Source organism: Neoarius graeffei, chromosome 6 (assembly GCF_027579695.1).
Source record: "Neoarius graeffei isolate fNeoGra1 chromosome 6, fNeoGra1.pri, whole genome shotgun sequence".
In the NCBI taxonomy this organism is placed as follows: domain Eukaryota; kingdom Metazoa; phylum Chordata; class Actinopteri; order Siluriformes; family Ariidae; genus Neoarius; species Neoarius graeffei.
Genome location: NC_083574.1, coordinates 57,797,931 through 57,816,605, shown reverse-complemented (window position 1 = coordinate 57,816,605; position 18,675 = coordinate 57,797,931). Strand labels below are relative to the sequence as shown.

The following is an 18,675-nucleotide window of genomic DNA, read 5'->3' as shown; positions in this document are numbered from 1 at the left end:
ACATCAAATATTACTCAGCAAGTACTGACATAAAGAGTACAAAAAACCCCAGATAAAACGTCACTCAGCAAGCGAAGACAATACAATAAGGAAGTACCCCTCACAGATACGCATACACGCACACGCGCGCGTGCGCGCGCACACACACACACACACACACACACACACAGTTAGTGGGTACATTGTTGCGAGAGTTTTAGGTGTTTTTTTTTATGTTTGCTTTAAAGTCACCAAGCATGTCACAGTTTTTTAAAAGGAACAGTCCACCGTATTTCCATAATGAAATATGCTCTTATCTGAATTGAGACGAGCTGCTCCGTACCTATCCGAGCTTTGCGCGACCTCCCAGTCAGTCAGACGCGCTGTCACTCCTGTTAGTAATGTAGCTAGGCTCAGCATGGCCAACGGTATTTTTTGGGGCTGTAGTTAGATGCGACCAAACTCTTCCGCGTTTTTCCTGTTTACATAGGTTTATATGACCAGTGACATGAAACAAGTTCAGTTACACAAATTGAAACGTAGTGATTTTCTATGCTATGGAAAGTCCGCACTATAATGACAGGGGTACTAACACCTTCTGCGCGCTTCGGCAGCGCATTGATATCTGAGCTCCGTATCAATGCGCTGCCGAAGCGCGCAGAAGGTGTTAGTACGCCTGTCATTATACTGCTGACTTTCCATAGCATAGAAAATCGCTACGTTTCAATTTGTGTAACTGAACTTGTTTCATATCACTGGTCATATAAACCTATGTAAACAGGAAAAACGCGGAAGAGTTTGGTCGCATCTAACTACAGCCCCAAAAAATACCATTGGCCATGCTGAGCCTAGCTACATTGCTAACAGGAGTGACAGCGCGTCTGACTGCGTCTGACTGACTGGGAGGTCGCGCAAAGCTCGGATAGGTACGGAGCAGCTCGTCTCAATTCAGATAAGGGCATATTTCATTATGGAAATACGGTGGACTGTTCCTTTAAGTTGTCTGAAATGGTGTTCCATTGTGTGATAGCTTTAACAGAAAAGGCTGCCTGTCTAAATGCTGAATAGCAAAAGGGTACAGTGCAGCTATGTACAGAAGCTATTCTAGTGGACCTTACAGAGCCACGGTAACAGACAAACTTTTGCAAACAGGTGGGAGCCAAGCCATACATTTGAAAAAAATCTGAAATTATCAAAAGTTAGGAAATTGTGCCTATGTAGTATGTCACAGTGGTGGTATCTAAGTGTCTTCTTGTCAAATATTTTCAGTGCCTGTTTTTACAATGATTCTAAGGGCCTGATTGTTGTTTGACTAGCCTGCCCCCAGCAGGTGATACAGTATGAGATGTGTGAGAAAATAAGAGCATGCAGAAATATTTTTGCAGCCTCTGTGGATAGAGAGGATCTGATCTGTCTGAAGGTAGCCAAGTTGTATTTAATAGTTTTTGTCATCTTCTTGATGTGTTTTTTGAAACTCAGGTTTCGATCAAGTAGTACACCAAGATATTCAAATTCGCTGACAGTCTCAATCTGTTCACCTTTGATGCAGATGTTTACATCTGAGATGTTTAGGTTAGTTTTGGAGAAGAACATGCCTTTTGTTTTGCTTACATTCAGGGTAAGGCAGGATCGGTTGAGCCACTTAGCAACTCCAACCAGGGCATTGGTTAATTTAGTTGCAGCTTGCTGGGCTGATTTTGCATGTACATATAAGACAGTGTCATCAGCGTAGAGCTGCACTTCTACGTCATGACAGTACTGTGGGAGGTCATTAATGTATAAGCTGAAAAGTAGTGGGCCTAACACAGATCCTTGAGGTACACCCATTGTGCTCCTCAGGTAGCTGGAGCGTGCATCTTTAATTTTCACACACTGCCTTCTATCGGATAGGTATGATGATATCCATGCAAGTGTGTTGGAGGAAAGGTTAAAGTTGGAAAGTTTAGACATGAGGACATTATGATTAACTGTGTCGAAGGCTTTACTTAAGTCTAAGAACACAGCTCCAACAACTCCACCTTTGTCCAAACCTTGTCTGATTTGCTCTGTTAAATGGAGGATGGCTGTTTCTGTAGAGTGATATTTTCTGAATCCAAATTGAGCTGAGTCTAGACCTGGGTTACAGCTGTTTATGTGGTCTATAAGTTGATTTATGACTACTTTCTCTGCAATTTTAGAGATTACTGGTAAGATGCTTATGGGTCTTTAATTACTAACTATATGGCGATCACCAGATTTGTAAATTGGAGTTACAATGGCCTGTTTCCAGTGTGAAGGAAAAAAACTGTGAGTGATTGAGAGATTTACCAAATGAGTAACAGAGGGGATTAGAGTGGTTGAGTGTTTTTTGATAAACACTGTGTCCTGATGGGAAGCATCTTTGCTTTTTGAATTTTTTAGGGAGCAAATCACTTTCTTTACTTCCTCTTCAGTGACTGTGGCTAGGTGGAAACCCTGTCCCACAGCATTCAGGTCTGTGAATTGTTCCCTAGGTTTAAAATTATTTCCTAGTTCCTGAACAGAGTCTATAAAAAAAGAATTAAAAATGGAGGCAATTTTTGCATTGTCGTCTATCATCTGGCCCTGAACTGTGAGCTGGATATCCTCAATGTGGTGTTGAGCTTTCCTTAATAAACTGTTGATGCTTTTCCAAATTTCGCTGCTGTTGCCTTTAGCATCATTCATAAGTTGGAGAAAGGAGTGCGACTTGGCTAATCTTAGTTTGTTTATGACTTTGTTCCTTAGGCCTTTGTAAACCAGTATATCTGTGTCTCTTTTGGTTTTAATGGCCTTTTTTAAGGCAGTGTCTCTACTCTTCATCAGTTGCCAGAGATTTTCATTAAACCAAGGCAGGTTAACCTGGTTTTTATTTTTTCTCTTGATTTTAACAGTGTGTTTATCTCTGACAGTGTTGATTTTAGATGTAAATAATTGACAACTATGTTCCAGATTTTCAGACTTTATCTCATTATCAAATGTTTCCTGTTTACTTTTAAGTATACAGTTAACAATTGTTTGCCGTGAAGCTAAAGTATAGCTCTTAAATCTTTTTTTAGTTAGTTTCCTTGCCACCAGGGTTAAATTGTGGTCAGACAAGCCAGTGATCAGATTATAAGTTTTAGTTATCCTTTCAGGTTTGTTAGAGAAAAAAAGATCAAGTTGTGTACGTGAACATTTTGTGATTCTGGTAGGGCCTTTTATCAGCTGTTCTAAATGGTATTTGTGTGTAATAACTTTTAGCTTTCTCCTCCCAGTTAAGATTAAAATCCCCCATGATAATAATTTCTTTGTTATTGTCACATTCTTTAAGAATATCATTAAAGTTCATCATAAAATGTGTCATTGGCAGTCGGGGGTCTATAAAAGCCTATAATGTACACAGTCTCGTTCACATGCTGGTCAGAGAGACATGCATAATATACAGTACTGCCTATTTAATTGTGTAATACTTGGGATAAGAAGAGCCTTAATCCTCTTCTCAGTCATGTTTATCTCAAGATTTCCTTTCCTATCCTTAACTACAAGATAATGAACTTAGTCATTTTACCTGGGCTAGAAGGCCATAACATGCAGGGAGGTTTGTGTCATTAATCAGTGTAATGGTCTGCTCATAGGGATAACCCAGGAAGCAGTGCTGAAACTGAAGCACGGAAGTCTTCAGGTGCACTTCAGGAACAACACAGCTGTAAAGAGAGTCATCAGCAAAGAATTAACCTTTATACTGTATACTTGGTGTCTTGCAAAAGTATTCATCCCCCTTGGTGTTTGTCCTGTTTTTTCACATTACAAGTTGGAATTAAAATGGATTTTTTTTTTTGGGGGGGGGGGGGGGGGGGCACCATTTGATTTACACAACAAGCCTACAACTTTAACGGTGAAAGTTGTTGTTTGATTGTGACACAAACAATAATTAAGATACAAAACAAAACAAAAAAAATCTGGAGTGTGCATAGGTATTCACCCCCCGAAGTCAATACTTTATAGAGCCACCTTTTGCTGCAATTACAGCTGCAAGTCTCTTGGGGTATGTCTCTATTAGCTTAGCACATCTAGCCACTGGGATTTTTGCCCGTTCCTCAAGGCAAAACTGCTCCAACTCCTTCAAGTTAGATGCGTTGCATTAGTGTACAGCAATCTTCAAGTTATACCACAGATTCTCAACTGGATTGAGGTCTGGGCTTTGATTAGGCCATTCCAAGACATTTAAATGTTTCCATTTAAACCACTCCAGTGTAGCTTTAGCAGTATGTTTAGGCTCATTGTCCTGCTGGAATGTGAACCTTTGTCCCAGTCTCAAACCTCGGGCTGATTCAAACAAGTTGTCCTCCAGAATTGCCCTGTATTTAGTGCCATCCATCTTTCCTTCAGTCCTGACCAGCTTTCCTGTCCCTGCAGATGAAAGATATCCCCACAGCATGATACTGCCACCACCATGCTTCACTGTAGGAATGGTGTTCTCAGGGTGTTGGGTTTGCACCACACATGGCATTTCCCATGATGGCTAAAAAGATGAATTTTCGTCTCATTTGACCATGTGTTTGGGGAGTCTGCCACATGCTGTTGGGCAAACTCCAAATGTGTTTTCTTAAGCAATGACTTTTTTTCTGGCCACTCTTCCATAAAGCCCCACTCTGTGGCGTGCACGGCTTAAAGTGGTCCTATGGACAGATACTCCCATCTCTGCTGTGGATCTTTGCAGCTCCTTCAGTGTTATCTTTGGTGTCTTTGTTGCATTTCTGATTAATGCCGTTCTTGCATGGTCTGTGAGTTTTAGTGGGTGGCCTTCTCTTGTCAGGTTTGTCATGGTGGCATATTCTTTCTATTTTGCTATAATGGATTTAATGGTGCTCCATGGGATATTCAAAGTTTGGGATATTTTTTATAACCCAATCCTGATCCATACATCTTCACAACTTTGTCTCTGACATGTTTGGAGTGCTCCTTGGTTGTCATGTTGCAGAGTCAGGGTCCATCCAGAACAGGTTGATTCAGGCCCTGTCCACACGGCAACGGATTCAGGTGACTCCGATACAATTGCTTATCGTTTAGGCCTGGCGTCCACATGGCACCGGCGTTTTGGGTGCCCAAAACGCAATCTTTTTGAGAACGGGTTCCAGAGTGGAAAGATCTGGCAACGTTGCCGTTGTGAAGTCGTCTGGATGAGTAGAACGGATTTGTTTACGATGACATCACAACCACATGACTGTGAGTGCTTCACGCCGGGTAGAAGTGTAACGAACTCGATGCGAGTTGTCAACAAATCCTATAACTTGGTTCATGAAACGCGCTTACAAAATATTTTCACTGTGAATATTTATTGTGTAATGGTGCAAAGTGAGAGAGAGAGAGAGACTCTGCCCTTAGGGCAGAGTCAATCCCGCCAGCAAAAATAGGGAAAAAAAGGAGCGATCTTACCTCTTCAGATGTGGGTTTAAGTCCTACAATACATTCCTCAAAAAGGGCGTAGAAGAAATTAATCCATCAACATGTAGCATTCAATTTATTCTGGACCATTAAAGACGCCGCCTTCCGCGTAGAATCATACGTCATCCTCGTCGCCATATTGGATAGGTCAAAGCGGAGAATAAAGATTCATGTGCTGCGTTTAACTGTACCAACAGGTTTACCGTCCAAACGAGATCATATGGGATTACCTTTCACAGGTGAGAAACAACAAATTAATCCATCAACGTGTATCATTCAATTTATTCCGGACCATTAAAGACGCCGCCTTCCGCGTAGAATCATATCATCCTCGTCGCCATTTTGGAGAGGTCAAAGCGGAGAATAAAGATTAGCTGCGTTTAACTGTACCAACAGGTTTGCCGTCCAAACGAGATCACATGGGATTACCTTTCACAGGTGAGACTGGAAAAAATACTTTTCATTGTATTTGGTCATTATAATGTAATTTTACAAACAGATTTTCCTGACTTTGTAGCTAATATGAAGTCTCGCGCATAATAGTTTATGCGCATGCGTCCTTACTACTTCTATTGTTCTGGTGTCTCCGAAGGGACCGTCTTACAGCGCCCCTAGAGGTGTGGCATGTGTATTGCATCGTTTTCAGCAAGCGTTGCGTTGCCATATGGACCTGATATTTTACTGATTGTTGCCCATTTGGACGCGATATATTTTAAATAACATCTCGTTGCCGTTGTCGTGTGGATGTAGCCTTATACAGACAGCATGTGACAGATCATGTGACACTTTGATTGCAGACAGATGGATCTTAATCAACTAATTATGTGACTTCTGAAATTAATTGGTTGGACCAGCTCTTATTAGGGGTTTCACACGAAAGGGGGTGACTACCTATGCACACTCCAGATTTATTTTTTTCATCTTAATTATTGTTTGTGTCACAATAAAACAACAATTTGCACTTTTAAAGTGGTAGGCGTGTTGTGTAAATCAAATGGTGTTAACCCCCATAAAATCAATTTTAATTCCATCTTGTAATGCAACAAAACAGGACAAACACCAAGGGGGTTGAACACTTTTGCAAGACACTATATATGCTTCATGAACAGATTTGAGGGTGTCACAATAAATGTCCTACCTAGCCTCAATTGGGAGCGCTAACACCTCCTCTCCAACTCCATGCACATCCACCACCAGTGCCAAACAGTACTGCTGCACTGTATTGGAGCACAAGGTCACCTGCAACGGACACACATGTAGGCATAGTTGTATATATACAGTAAATATTATATTATTAAAATACTACTCGCCTTCAGTTGTACCCTATGGGGAAAAATAAACAATATTACAGCTACTGGATTTCTTTAAATAATATGTATTGTGTATATAATTATTGGAATTATCCCCAAATCCAGAATTATCCCAAAAGGAGATTTTTTTTAAAATGCAGTTCAGACAGTTGTTCTGTTCTGCAGTCATTTGAGTACTGACCAAGTAAACCTAATACAAGTAAATCACAGACAGACACTAGTCATGGCAGCTAGATGCTAACCAATAATACTGCAGCAGAGATCTTTAGTTAGCACTTCCTAGTCCAGGGCAGCCATCATGAAGTGGTCCTGAGGGCCAGGTGTATGTGCATATGTGAGCAGGTGCAGTGAAACATATGACTTCTTGTGGCCTCAAAAGATCTACCATGAGTCTGACAATAATGTTTAATTTACTGAGGCTATAGCTCATCACATAAACTGTGCCTGGGATGCCTAATAAATACATTCTGTTTATTGGAGTTTAAAAGCTACTGTGAAATAGGAAAAAGTGTAAACAACAGAGTTGCCAAAAAAAGATTAAGGCTCAAGAGAAAATTCAAGTTCAGTAATACAGAGATAAATATGGTAATAAAGGAAGTTTTTATTCTTCTGTCAGGGCAAGTAAACAGTATGAATGGCATTGATATAGCTGATGATACAATAATGAAAAGACTACTGTGTACAATGGAATCAATTTTACATGAAAGGGTGCAATTATTGCATTCCATTTGTGTTGTCTTCACTTGCGTCCTCTATAACATTTGGAAAATTGCCAACGTAACAAAGCTGTCACAAAAGTTTATTGTTTAGTGAGTTAACTTTGTTAGATGTGAGAAAACTGATGTATATGTTTGTGATGTTTGCTCTGATCATGGTTGCCAGATCTGTATGGCATAAGCAGCCCAATTGACGATCAGTATTAAAGCACTTTCCCTTACTAGGAGTATCCTTTCTTTTACCAAAGATCGGAAATCTTGTATTATGGCACAAAATGTCTATGAGAATGAGTAAAAAAAAAATGTCAAACATGTCAGCTGTTCATTTGTGTGAGGAAACCACGCACTTCCCAACAGTGGCTATCCTGCTCAGAGCAACATGTCTGCTGCTAATTTACACCTGTTTTTTGGACAAAACCACATGCAAAACCATCTGTTGCTTACTTCCCAAAATAAATCAATCAAGAAGAATATGAATATCCCATTTCTCCATATTTTTTTCCTGGCTTCCCATTGTTTGGGAAATCCTAATTCATGTATCTTTAATTGAGAGGATGACGACACTTTGCATGTTGCCTTATACAGTGCATGGTGAGCTTAGACTCGTGCCAGTTTTGTACTTAATATGCCAGGTTTTTTGCACAGAATGAGCCATAATTGAACTGAAAAATGGGTGCAAACAACAACACACCCGGCTGTGAGAGCCCTCACCCAGAGAAGCAAGAGCCAGCTGCTGGTGACTCGGGCAGATCTTTCTGAAAAACCGGACATTATTTAAGTTCACACACTTGACAGAACTACTGCAGAATGAGATCAAGACATTCTGCATACTGACAGGAGACACCCCAACTTCAGACAAGCCCACAGGCACCCAGACAAAGCCAGCATATTAGTCCTTTCAAAGCATATAACAGCTATTGCTGATGGAAAAAAACACTGGCCGAAAGGTACACACAGTGCCAGACAGCTGGTAAGAGACCCAAGGTGATGGGGCTAAAAGAGTTGTTTAAGCTTCTGTTGTGGGTTTTTTTTTTTTGTCTGCTTATTCTTTTTTTTTATTTTTAACAACAGCAAGCCTTTTAAAACCAAATAAATAAATAAAGGCACTGTCTTAAGCTGATTAGGGATTAGAAGTCTGTTCTATATTCAATGGATTTCAAATTTTGAGATCTCTTCAGTCAATTCTGAAGGAAAAAGAAAAAAAATGATGAAAGAGTTTGTTTTTCTCTTGGGAGACTATTGTTAAAAAGGGCAGACAAGACAGTCAAGCTGAAGTGATTCAGGCTAACCTTTGCATAGTGAAATCAATTCTAATTTGTCAAATTTGCAGTGGGAGCATGCACTGAAGGGTCAAGGGAGGGTATATAAAACAAAGAGTCCTACCTTGATGTCCAGTTGGCTCTGAGCCTGGATAGTGCCTGAACTGGGTGTCACTCTGAATTCTTGAGGCCTCTCAGATGCCTTGTCTCCTGGCTTCCAGTCATTCCTATTCAGCTCTGTTACCTGCTCTGTACTGGTCACACTATCTCTCCCCATCCCATCTCCAGGGATCCGCAGGCCAAAACTCATAGACACCAATGAGGTATTGCTAAGTGAGCAGGTCAGTGTGTGAGGAAAGCCTTTTGGGGTCAATGCAGAGAGTAGATCCAAATAAACAGTGAAAATAATCAGGAAAATAGGAAGTGGTTCTGGGGTTTTTGGTAAACAGGTGATTATGGCTGTTGTCAATACAAATTTCACTTACCGAAGGATACCTCTCCAAAGTTGAGTTCAGGAATGTTAAAATGAAATGTCGGGCCCATTACACACCCCCTGCAACAAACAACAGGACAAAGAGCTTTTTATTTAAATTTATTCCACTGACCATTGAAAAGTGAAGGTCACTGGTCCTGCAACATGAAAAGTAAGTGACTGGTTCATTCTTTATTTACTTCATAAGAAACAAAAGGCTTCTTAAAACTGAGAGAAAATGGGATTGTGACAGGGAGAGCAAAATAAATTAATTTGTAAGTGAAGAGTGGCGCTCCTGAAATATCTATTTTCAGCATTTTCAACAGTAATCCATCTTACTCTGAAAGACATGGCAAGAATGGCAAGTGAATTATAGAATTTTCACCAAACTGTGGCTCAATATTTATACAGGTGAAACCATAACACACTTAATTAATCTGTATAACAAAAGGCTAGAAACTACATGGAAAAAACAGGTGAGTTTTAAAAACAGGACTATGATGTGTCCTTGAAAAACAATGGGCTTCAGGAGCAGCACCACATTGGCAAAAGCAGTCAACAATAAGTCAGTTACCTAAATGTGAGGATGAGAGGTTGGGGATTCCCCAAAACATTAAAATAAAACTCCTCGGAGAAGGTGCCCAGTTTGTCAGAGGAGAAGCGGACCTCCAAAACATGGCAGGCCTCGGGTGGTACCATACCCTCAGGTGGGCTGAAGGAAAAGCACAGGCCAATAGCTGTAGTGGGAGGCATGAGCCTATAGGGAGCATCTATAAGTCCCTTATTGCTCACAAGAACCTTGAGTAAAGGTAAGAGCAGATACAGCACAAAATTACAATCTGTTGCTAATAATTGTAGTTTGAAAAGGCACAGTGAGCCAAGTAGAGTGCATGGAAACAAATTCAGTTGAGGTGAAATGACATTAGATTGTGATATTAATCACTGTATTTGCTAACCATTTGGATATTTCTTGAATTTAATCAAATAAGACCTTTTGGCTTAGTGTATAGTGTTATGGTTAGATTATGATTAGCTAATTTAGAATCAGAAAAACCTGCACTAACAGATTGAATTTTTTTTTAAATGTATCTGTCCCATTTTCAAATACAAATAAGTTTCCAAAATATATATATATTTTAATTAGGTTAATTAAAAGAATCTCTCTCTCTCTCTCTCTCTCTCTCTCTCTCTCTCTCTCTGTATATATATGTATGTTCACAGGTGATTACAGAAAATCACATGCGTTGATTGGTCGAGAAATTTGGACTATTCCTTGATAATCGCCAGTCACCAATTGCTTTGTCACCATAAGGGAGGAAAAATTACAAATTATGAAAGAAAATGCTGTTCCTAAAAGTACTAAAGATGCTATGAAGTTTGGTCTAAAACTATTCAAAGTTAAGGTGGAATTGTGATTTATTTTATCAATTTCAGTATTTTATGCAAGCGGGCATAGATAAGTGACACAAGTCTGCGTGCATTGGCATGCTTTTGAAGTTTGAAATAAATTATTTTAATACTTTTTAAAAAATAATCACCTGTGTATTTATACTAAAACAATTATCCACCTCAAGCTTAGTGAATTTCGGTGAATAATAACAGATATAATTTCTCTCCTTTCAAAGGTGATACACTTACAAACATTTTAAATGTGCAGAAATCATAAAATTATAGCCAAATAGGCCTGCACATGGAACTGATGAAGAAAAATATTTTTTGTTATATTATACTATACTACACTTTACTATGTTTTCAAAGTTTTGTATGATTAAATGACTTCCAGCGATCCATCTTTAAATAACATCTTAATGGTTCCAAAGACGCACATGGTTTCATTTTCAGTATAAAGTCAAATTAGCTGGGGGTTTTAGGTATACCAGTAGCTAATCTATTGCTAGAGATGACTTTTGCAAGGACAGTCGTGTGCTTACTCATACCTCATAGTTGTGTTTGGAGCCAACAAAAATGTTGCCAATGTCTAGAAGATCAAAGTTAAACTGCAGTTTGGGTCCCATGCCTTCTCCCTTTATACGCAGTGGCAAACGAGCCTCTCTGCCTGCATGAGGACATCCGTAATACATCACTGGCTTCATACATTGAAGCAATACATTGAATTGGCAAAATTAAAAAAAAAAGTAACAATATATATTTGCTCAGCCACCCCTTACTTTTGCTGGTTTGATTGCCAAGCTACACACTCTCCCTTTATGAAAAGCCTAACTAAGCTTAACAAGTCCCTAAATAAAACCAACCACATTTAGTATATGTGATAAATGCATGAATTTCAACCAACAATAAAACAAGGCAGGACATTATAAATTGCCCCAAGGAAATCAATATAGATATAAGCAGGTGTGATATATCAACCAAAGCATTCTTTTTTGGAAAATACAGACAGATCAGTCTCTATTAGACAATTAAAAAAAATCTTAATAATATGAAGAATGAAAGGACAGGTCCAAAAAATTTTATAGTATTTATGAATTTTGGTTATGGACCAAAAATTCCAAAAGACTGACATTTCCTAAGGTTACCACCCTTTCTTGGAACTAAGCTCTGGCAAATGAATGCAAATGTAAGATATTCTATGACAGATGAGCTTAAATACACACATGCAAGTCACTCAACGATTAACTATAAAATAAGTAGGCAACTTAATGATATTTGTTACACATTTAAAATAAATATTCATTTTAACTACAGCAATATTAGGCTAAGCAATACCTGTGACATCACAGTACATGGTGTGCTGGTAAAGTTTGGCTTCTTGGGGTTTGAAGATGATGCTGATTTCCGCTGTGCGGTTTGGCCAGATATCCCCCTCCTGGAAGCAAAACAGAGGGATACTAAGTCAACCATAATATTCTTTCCACTCCGCTTCACTAAAATCACACTCCCAGATATGTTAGTTGCTTTTAGATGTGTTTGAAGGCAACACTGTCTTGAATATATCATGTAAAAAATAATGAATGTGAATTAAATTTAAAAAAAAATTATTGTAAAAAATAAGCTCAATACATTCCACAGCAGCAACTACAAAGCTACAATTAAAAAAAACATTGTTTGTTTCCAGTTACAGGTTACAACACCTCAGATATTTATAACTACACAGAAGTTTGGTGCCAAAGCTACTATGTGGTAGTTAAATGTATGCTATTTTTCAACTGAGGAAAACATTTTCAAACAGACGACAGATGTACACATCCCTCTGAATTGAGATGAAGCTGCATACTGCAAATAGTCCCTGTCAGTTACAGCACTGAAAACCAGAGTTCAGAGCAGCCTCCAAACATGGCCCCTCCGGACTACATCTCCCAAGCACCACAGTGCCCCTCATCTCCAGAACACTAACAAGTGCACCTGTCTCCTATTTGCCAGTAATCACTTCCTTATATAAGCTCAGCAGTCACAAACACCCATTGTGAAGTATCATTCTGTGTCTCTCTACCTGATCATACCAAGCCTTCTGACTTCCTGCCTGACTACTCATGTTTTGACTCTGTTTGCGTTTATTTCCTGACTGTTTCCTCACCTGCCCTTTGACATCCCATTTGTTGATCGACCGACCCATTCCTGTCCCTGACTACGTCTTCAGCTTACCGATTTGGATTTGTTGACAGTTTGCGACGCACCCACTCCGCCCTGCGCTTGCATCTGTAAGTGCCTGCACCCAGACAGGATACTTTGCCAGCGATGGATGCAGCAGAGGAAGCAAAGCAAACTGCTTTCAACACTCAGGGATAACTGTTAGGAGAGCATCAGCAAATGATAAGCAATCTTAACACCAGAATGTCATAACTCACTGCTGTTATTTCGCAGGCCATCCTGACCTGCCCCTCGTCCTCCTCTGGTGCAGCCCAAATGGTTCTGCATCCTGAAAAGTATTCAGGGGAAGTTTCTGACTGCAAGGGATTTCTTCTACAATGCGCCCTATATTTCGCCACTCTCACAGGAGCCACAAAGGAACAGATGATTGCCCAATTCCTCAGTCTTCTCACAGGCAAGGCTTTACAGTGGGCTAGTGCTGTTTGGGAGTGTGAACACACCACCTCATACAATAGATTTATTGAACTGTTCGAGCAAGTTTTTGATCACCAACCTGAAGGTGTCAAGGTCGACGAGAGCCTGCTAGCCATCAGACAGGGAGATAGGAGAGTGGCCGAGTATGCATTGGAATTTCACAAGCTAGCCACTGGTAGTGGCTGGAATGAGCCCACTCTTAAGGCCTTTCATAAAGGTCTATGCCCTGAAGTGCTCACTGAGCTGGCATGCCATGACAAGCATCTCACTCTAGACACCTTCATTGATCTGGCTATTTGCCTAGACCACCTTCTGAGAAACCAACACATGTTACAGTCTCCTCCAGCCCCTCCTACTACTCTGGCATCCCCAACTCCCATGGAGGTCTTTCATGCTCGCTTTCAACTTTCAGAGAGGGATAGGAGGCACCATCAAGGATTATTTTCTACTGTGGTGAGTCCAGCCATCTGATAGCCAAGTGCCCAGTTTGCCCACCAAACACTAAGAAGGTGAGTCATATCCATCAAGAAACCAGTCAACCCAGCCTGGTGAGTCAGGAAACGGTTCACATATCACATTCTCTAAAGATGCCTGCACTGTTAAAGCTGCCAGACTCGACCCATGTTCTCTTTGCCTTCATCGACTCGGGGCAGAGGGGAACTTCATCAGTAGCATGATTGTCCAGAAATACAACTTACCCACGGAAGAACTTCAATGACCAGTAAACGTTAAGGCCATTGATGGGGGTCCGATCGGTGACAGGCTCGTGGGCACACAAATGTCACCCCCTCGAAATCCAGATGGGAGCACTTCATACTGAACACATTTTCTTGTTGGTCACTCACACAGCCCATCATGATCTCGTCTTGGGGTTCCCGTGGCTCCAGCCTCACAATCCTCTCATCTCATGGCAACATAGAGAAATTCTTCAGTGGTCCCCGTCTTGCTTCCAGAACTACCTGAAGCTCCCACAAATCTCAATATCATCCACCTCAGAGGAGAACCTACTGCCTGACTCCTTAGACAACATTCCTTCATGTTACCTGGACCTCAAGGAAGTTTTAGTAAAGGTAAGGTAGTGGCTTGCCTCCTCACCAAACCTATGACTGTGCCATTGACCTCCTCTCAGGTACTACTACTCCTCGCAACCACATATATCCCTTGTCCATCACTGAACAAGCTGCCATGGAAGAGTATGTGCAGGAGGCTTTGCAACAAAGGTACATTAGGCCATCAACATCTCCAGCTTCAGCCAACTTCTTTTTTGTGGAGAAGAAAGGAGGTCGTCTTCATCCCTGCACAACCTATTGAGGCTTGAGCTAAATCACAGTCAAATATCTCTATCCGCTTCCCCTGGTGCCATCAGCTTTGGAACAGCTCAGATCAGCTAAGATCTTATCAAAGCAGGATCTTCAAAGTGCCTACAACCTAATCAGGATTTGAGAAGGTGATGAGTGGAAGACTGCATTTGTACTACATTTAGGGACTTTGAATATTTGGTCATGCCTTACAGGCTTTCTTGAGCACCAAGTGTCTTCCAGTGCCTCGTTCATGATGTACTCAGAGACATGCTGGGGAGGTTTGTAATAGCTTACATAGACAACATCCTGATCTACTCTCCCAATGAAAATTCGCATCACGAACATATAAGGTCAGTACTCGCCTGACTATTGAAGAACCACTTGTATGTTAAAGCAGAGAAATGTGAGTTTCACATCCACCAGATATCCTTCCTTGGGTATATCATCAGCACAGAAGGTGGAAGCATGGACCAGAGCAAGGTCTCGGCAGTCACAGTTTGGCCAACTCCCACTACTATAAAAGAACGACAATGCTTCCTGGGGTTTGCACATTTTTTATCACCACTTCATCTGCGGGTTCGGCATGATCGCTGCTCCACTCATGACCCTGCTAAAGAAGGGGCTGCGATGCCTCCAGTAGAACTCAGTGGCCAAGGAAGCTTTCAACCAGCTCATGACTGCCTTCACAACAACCCCCATCCTTCAGCATCCAGACCATACTAAACCTTTGGTCATAGAGGTTGATGCCTCAGAGACCAGAGTGGAAGGGGTCCTTTCTCAGCACTTGGGGGGGGGGATAAGCCAAAATTACACCCCATCACTTTCTACTCCAAGAAATTCACCCCAGCCAAGCAGAACTATGACATTGGCAATCAAGAACTCCTAGCCATTAACCTGGCACTAGATGAATGGAGACACTGGTTAGAGGGCACCACACATCCATTCACTATCCTCACAGACCATAAAAATCTAGAATACTTGAAGATAGCTAAATGCCTCACCCCACATCAAGCTAGATGGGTCTTGTTCTTCACCCAATTCCGATTCACAATCTCCTACTGCCCTGATTCTAGAAACACTAAAGCAGATGCCCTCTCCAGAATCCATCCCACTTCAAACCACACTCCAGAACCCACACACATCTTATCACCTGAATGTTTTGTGCAAGCCGTGTCCTGGGACATAGATAAACAAATGGCACAATCTCAACTTCCCAATCCACCTGAGAGCTGTCCCCCTGGATTCATGTATATGCTGCCCTGATTCCAAGGTAAATTTATCACTTGGGCCCACTCCTCTCTAGCCATGGGACACCCTGGTAGTCACTGAACCTATCAACTTCTCAAAAATAAGTATTGGTGGGAGAACATGATCTCTGAAATTAACCACTTTGTCTCATCCTGCTCTGCCTGTGCCCAAGTGAAGATACCACGAACTCCACCTGCCGGAAAACTCTGTCCACTCCTGGTGCCTCAACAACCCTGGTCACATATAGCTAGACTTTATCACTGAGCTACACCAATCCCAAGGCAATACAGTCATCCTAGTGGTCATAGATAAATTCTCCAAGGCCCTCAAACTCCTCCCTCTATCTGGTCTACCCCTGGCATTCAAAACCACAGAACTCATATTTAATCACATCTTCAGTAACTATGGTATCCCTGAAGATATCATCAGTGACCGGGGGGCCCAGTTCATCTCTAGGTTATGGACAAAGTTCATGGCCAGGCTAGGGGTATAGGTGAGCTTAACTTCTGGATACCACCCACAATCCAATGGCCAGGTCGAATGCAACAACCAGGAGGTAGGCTGCTTCCGCAGGATTTTCTTTATGAGGAACCAGAAAGACTGGGCATGATTCCTTCCCTGGGCAGAATATGCACAGAACTCTTTGAAACATTCTGCTACTCAATTAACTCTGTTTCAATGGATCCTTAGCTATCAACCACAAGTCTTCCCCTGGGACAATTCCCCAACTCAAATCCTGGTGGTGGACTCTTGGTTTAAGAGGAGTGAGCGAATATGGAAGGAAGTTCACCAAAGACTAGAACTAGCCAACAATGAGTATAAGCAGTACACAGACAAGCATAGAGGGGAGACCCCAGAATATGCTCCTAGTGACCAAGTGTGGGTGTCCACTAAGGACTTGTGAGAGCCAAATACCTGTCGGACGCTCCAAGCCCGATACGTTAGTCCTTATAAGGTGATTCACAAAGTCAACGAGGTTTCATATAAGTTGGAACTCCCACCTCACTGCAGAATGGCTCCCACATTCCATGTATCATGCTTAAAGCCCACCGTCCAAGGCCCCCTAGCCACAAACACACCCACCCAAGAACCTCCCTCCCTGGAACTAGAAGGAGACCCTATATACCAGGTTCATAAAATCCTCAACTTTTGGTGCAGACAAGGGCAGCTGGAGTACGTGGTTGACTGGAAGGGGTACGGCCTGGAGGAGTGCAGCTGGGTTAGCTCCAGAGATATATTGGGTCCACTCCTTACCCAGGAATTCCACAATTGTCAGTAACAGTGCTGAAAATGGGAGTTCAGAGCAGCCTCCAAACATAACCATGCCAGACTACATCTCCCAAGCACCACAGTGCCCCTCATTTCCGGAGTACCAACAAGTGCACCTGTCTCCTATTTACTAGTAATCACTTCCTTATATAAGCTCAGTAGTGACAGTCACCCATTGCAAAGTATTGTTCTGTGTCTCTGTACCTGATCATACCAAGCCTTCTGACTTCCTTCCTGACTACTTGTGTTTTAACTCTGTTTACGCTTATTTCCCGACTCTGTTTCCTCACCTGCCCTTTGACATCCTGTTTGTTGATTGACCGACTCATGCCTGTCCCTGACTACGTCTTCAGCTTACTGATTTGGATTTGTTGACAGTTTGCAATGCACCCATTCTCCCCTGCACTTGCATCCGTAAGTGCCTGCACCCTGACAGTCCCAAAAAATCACGTATGAAAAATTGCACACCAAAATGCACAGTAGGCTACAAATTAAAAGGTGAACTGATACCAATTTATATATATATATATATATATATATATATATATATATATATAATGCATATGTGTGTGTGTGTGTGTGTGTGTGTAAAATCACAGATCTGCAGCAAGGTTTAATATGTACTTCAGGTGCATTTTATTCTGCAGTTAGCAGCCTTCTGCATGGGATAGTCATTCTCAAGAACATGAAAATGTTGCCCAGAAATGTGAGATCGCAGATTTTTCACTGGTCTACACCCTGTGCCTTTTTTTCCAAACATAGTGATTTTCCTAATACAAGTGTTAAGGGAGGAGTGTCCAGGGAGACAGGGAATAGATTTCAACAAAGTGCTGAGCTGGTATCTTATGGAGCAGAGTAAACCACTGAGACATCCCAGATAGGTGATCTGGATGGATGAGAAAATGAAAAGACAGGCGCAGGTCCAAAACAGACGAAACCATTTACCCACCCATCCATAACAGACTCACAAAAAACAATATGGATCCTGCCTCAAAGTGTGATCTCTGTGACTTTAACCATGGCATGGTTGTTGGTGCGAGATGAACTAGTTTGAGTATTTTTTCAGAGGTTATCATGGGCACAGGCTCATCCAAAGTGGATGGCTGAAGACTGGAAAAAAATTCACCCTGTCTTTTTCTAGTGTTCAGCTGTCTACTTTCGTGAATATATGCCCATAATCACCTCAGATTCTTGTTCTTGGCTGACAGGAATAAAGCCTGATGTGGTCTTTTGCTGTGATGCTTTTTTGCTCACCACGGTTGTGAAGAGTGATTATTTGAGCTACTATAGACTTCCATTCAGCTCAAACTAGTCTGGTCAAAAAAATTATCTTTTGGTCTCTCATCAATCTCATCAAAATATCTGCTCACAGGATGTTTTTTGTTTTTCACATCATTCTGTGTCAACAGAAACTTAAAGTTTCTGAAATACTCAAACCAGCCCATCTGGCATCAATATCTATGCAACAATCAAGTCACAGAGATCACATTTTTTCTTCATTCTGATGATTGCTGTGAACATTACCTGATGCTCTTAACCTGTATCTATATGATTTTTTAATTGTGCTGCTGTCACATGAATGGCAGTTAGATAACTGCATGAATGTGCAGGTGTACAGATGTTCCTAATAAAGTGGATAGGGAGTGTACATGGTTACAGTACATGGACATCCCAGGC

At 41.3% G+C, this 18,675-nt stretch overlaps 1 protein-coding gene across 1 annotated transcript in view; it reads right to left on the bottom strand.

Moving 5' to 3' along the window:
• Positions 1-18,675, bottom strand: part of hydin (HYDIN axonemal central pair apparatus protein) — a 338,453-nt gene that overhangs the window by 261,903 nt on the left and 57,875 nt on the right. The window contains exons 9-15 of the mRNA XM_060923930.1: positions 11,885-11,984; positions 11,098-11,216; positions 9,735-9,958; positions 9,174-9,241; positions 8,813-9,048; positions 6,542-6,642; positions 3,527-3,662 (exon numbers count right to left, since the gene is read on the bottom strand). Of these exons, the coding sequence (XP_060779913.1) occupies positions 3,527-3,662; positions 6,542-6,642; positions 8,813-9,048; positions 9,174-9,241; positions 9,735-9,958; positions 11,098-11,216; positions 11,885-11,984 (984 nt within the window). The remainder of the gene's footprint in view (positions 1-3,526; positions 3,663-6,541; positions 6,643-8,812; positions 9,049-9,173; positions 9,242-9,734; positions 9,959-11,097; positions 11,217-11,884; positions 11,985-18,675) is intronic.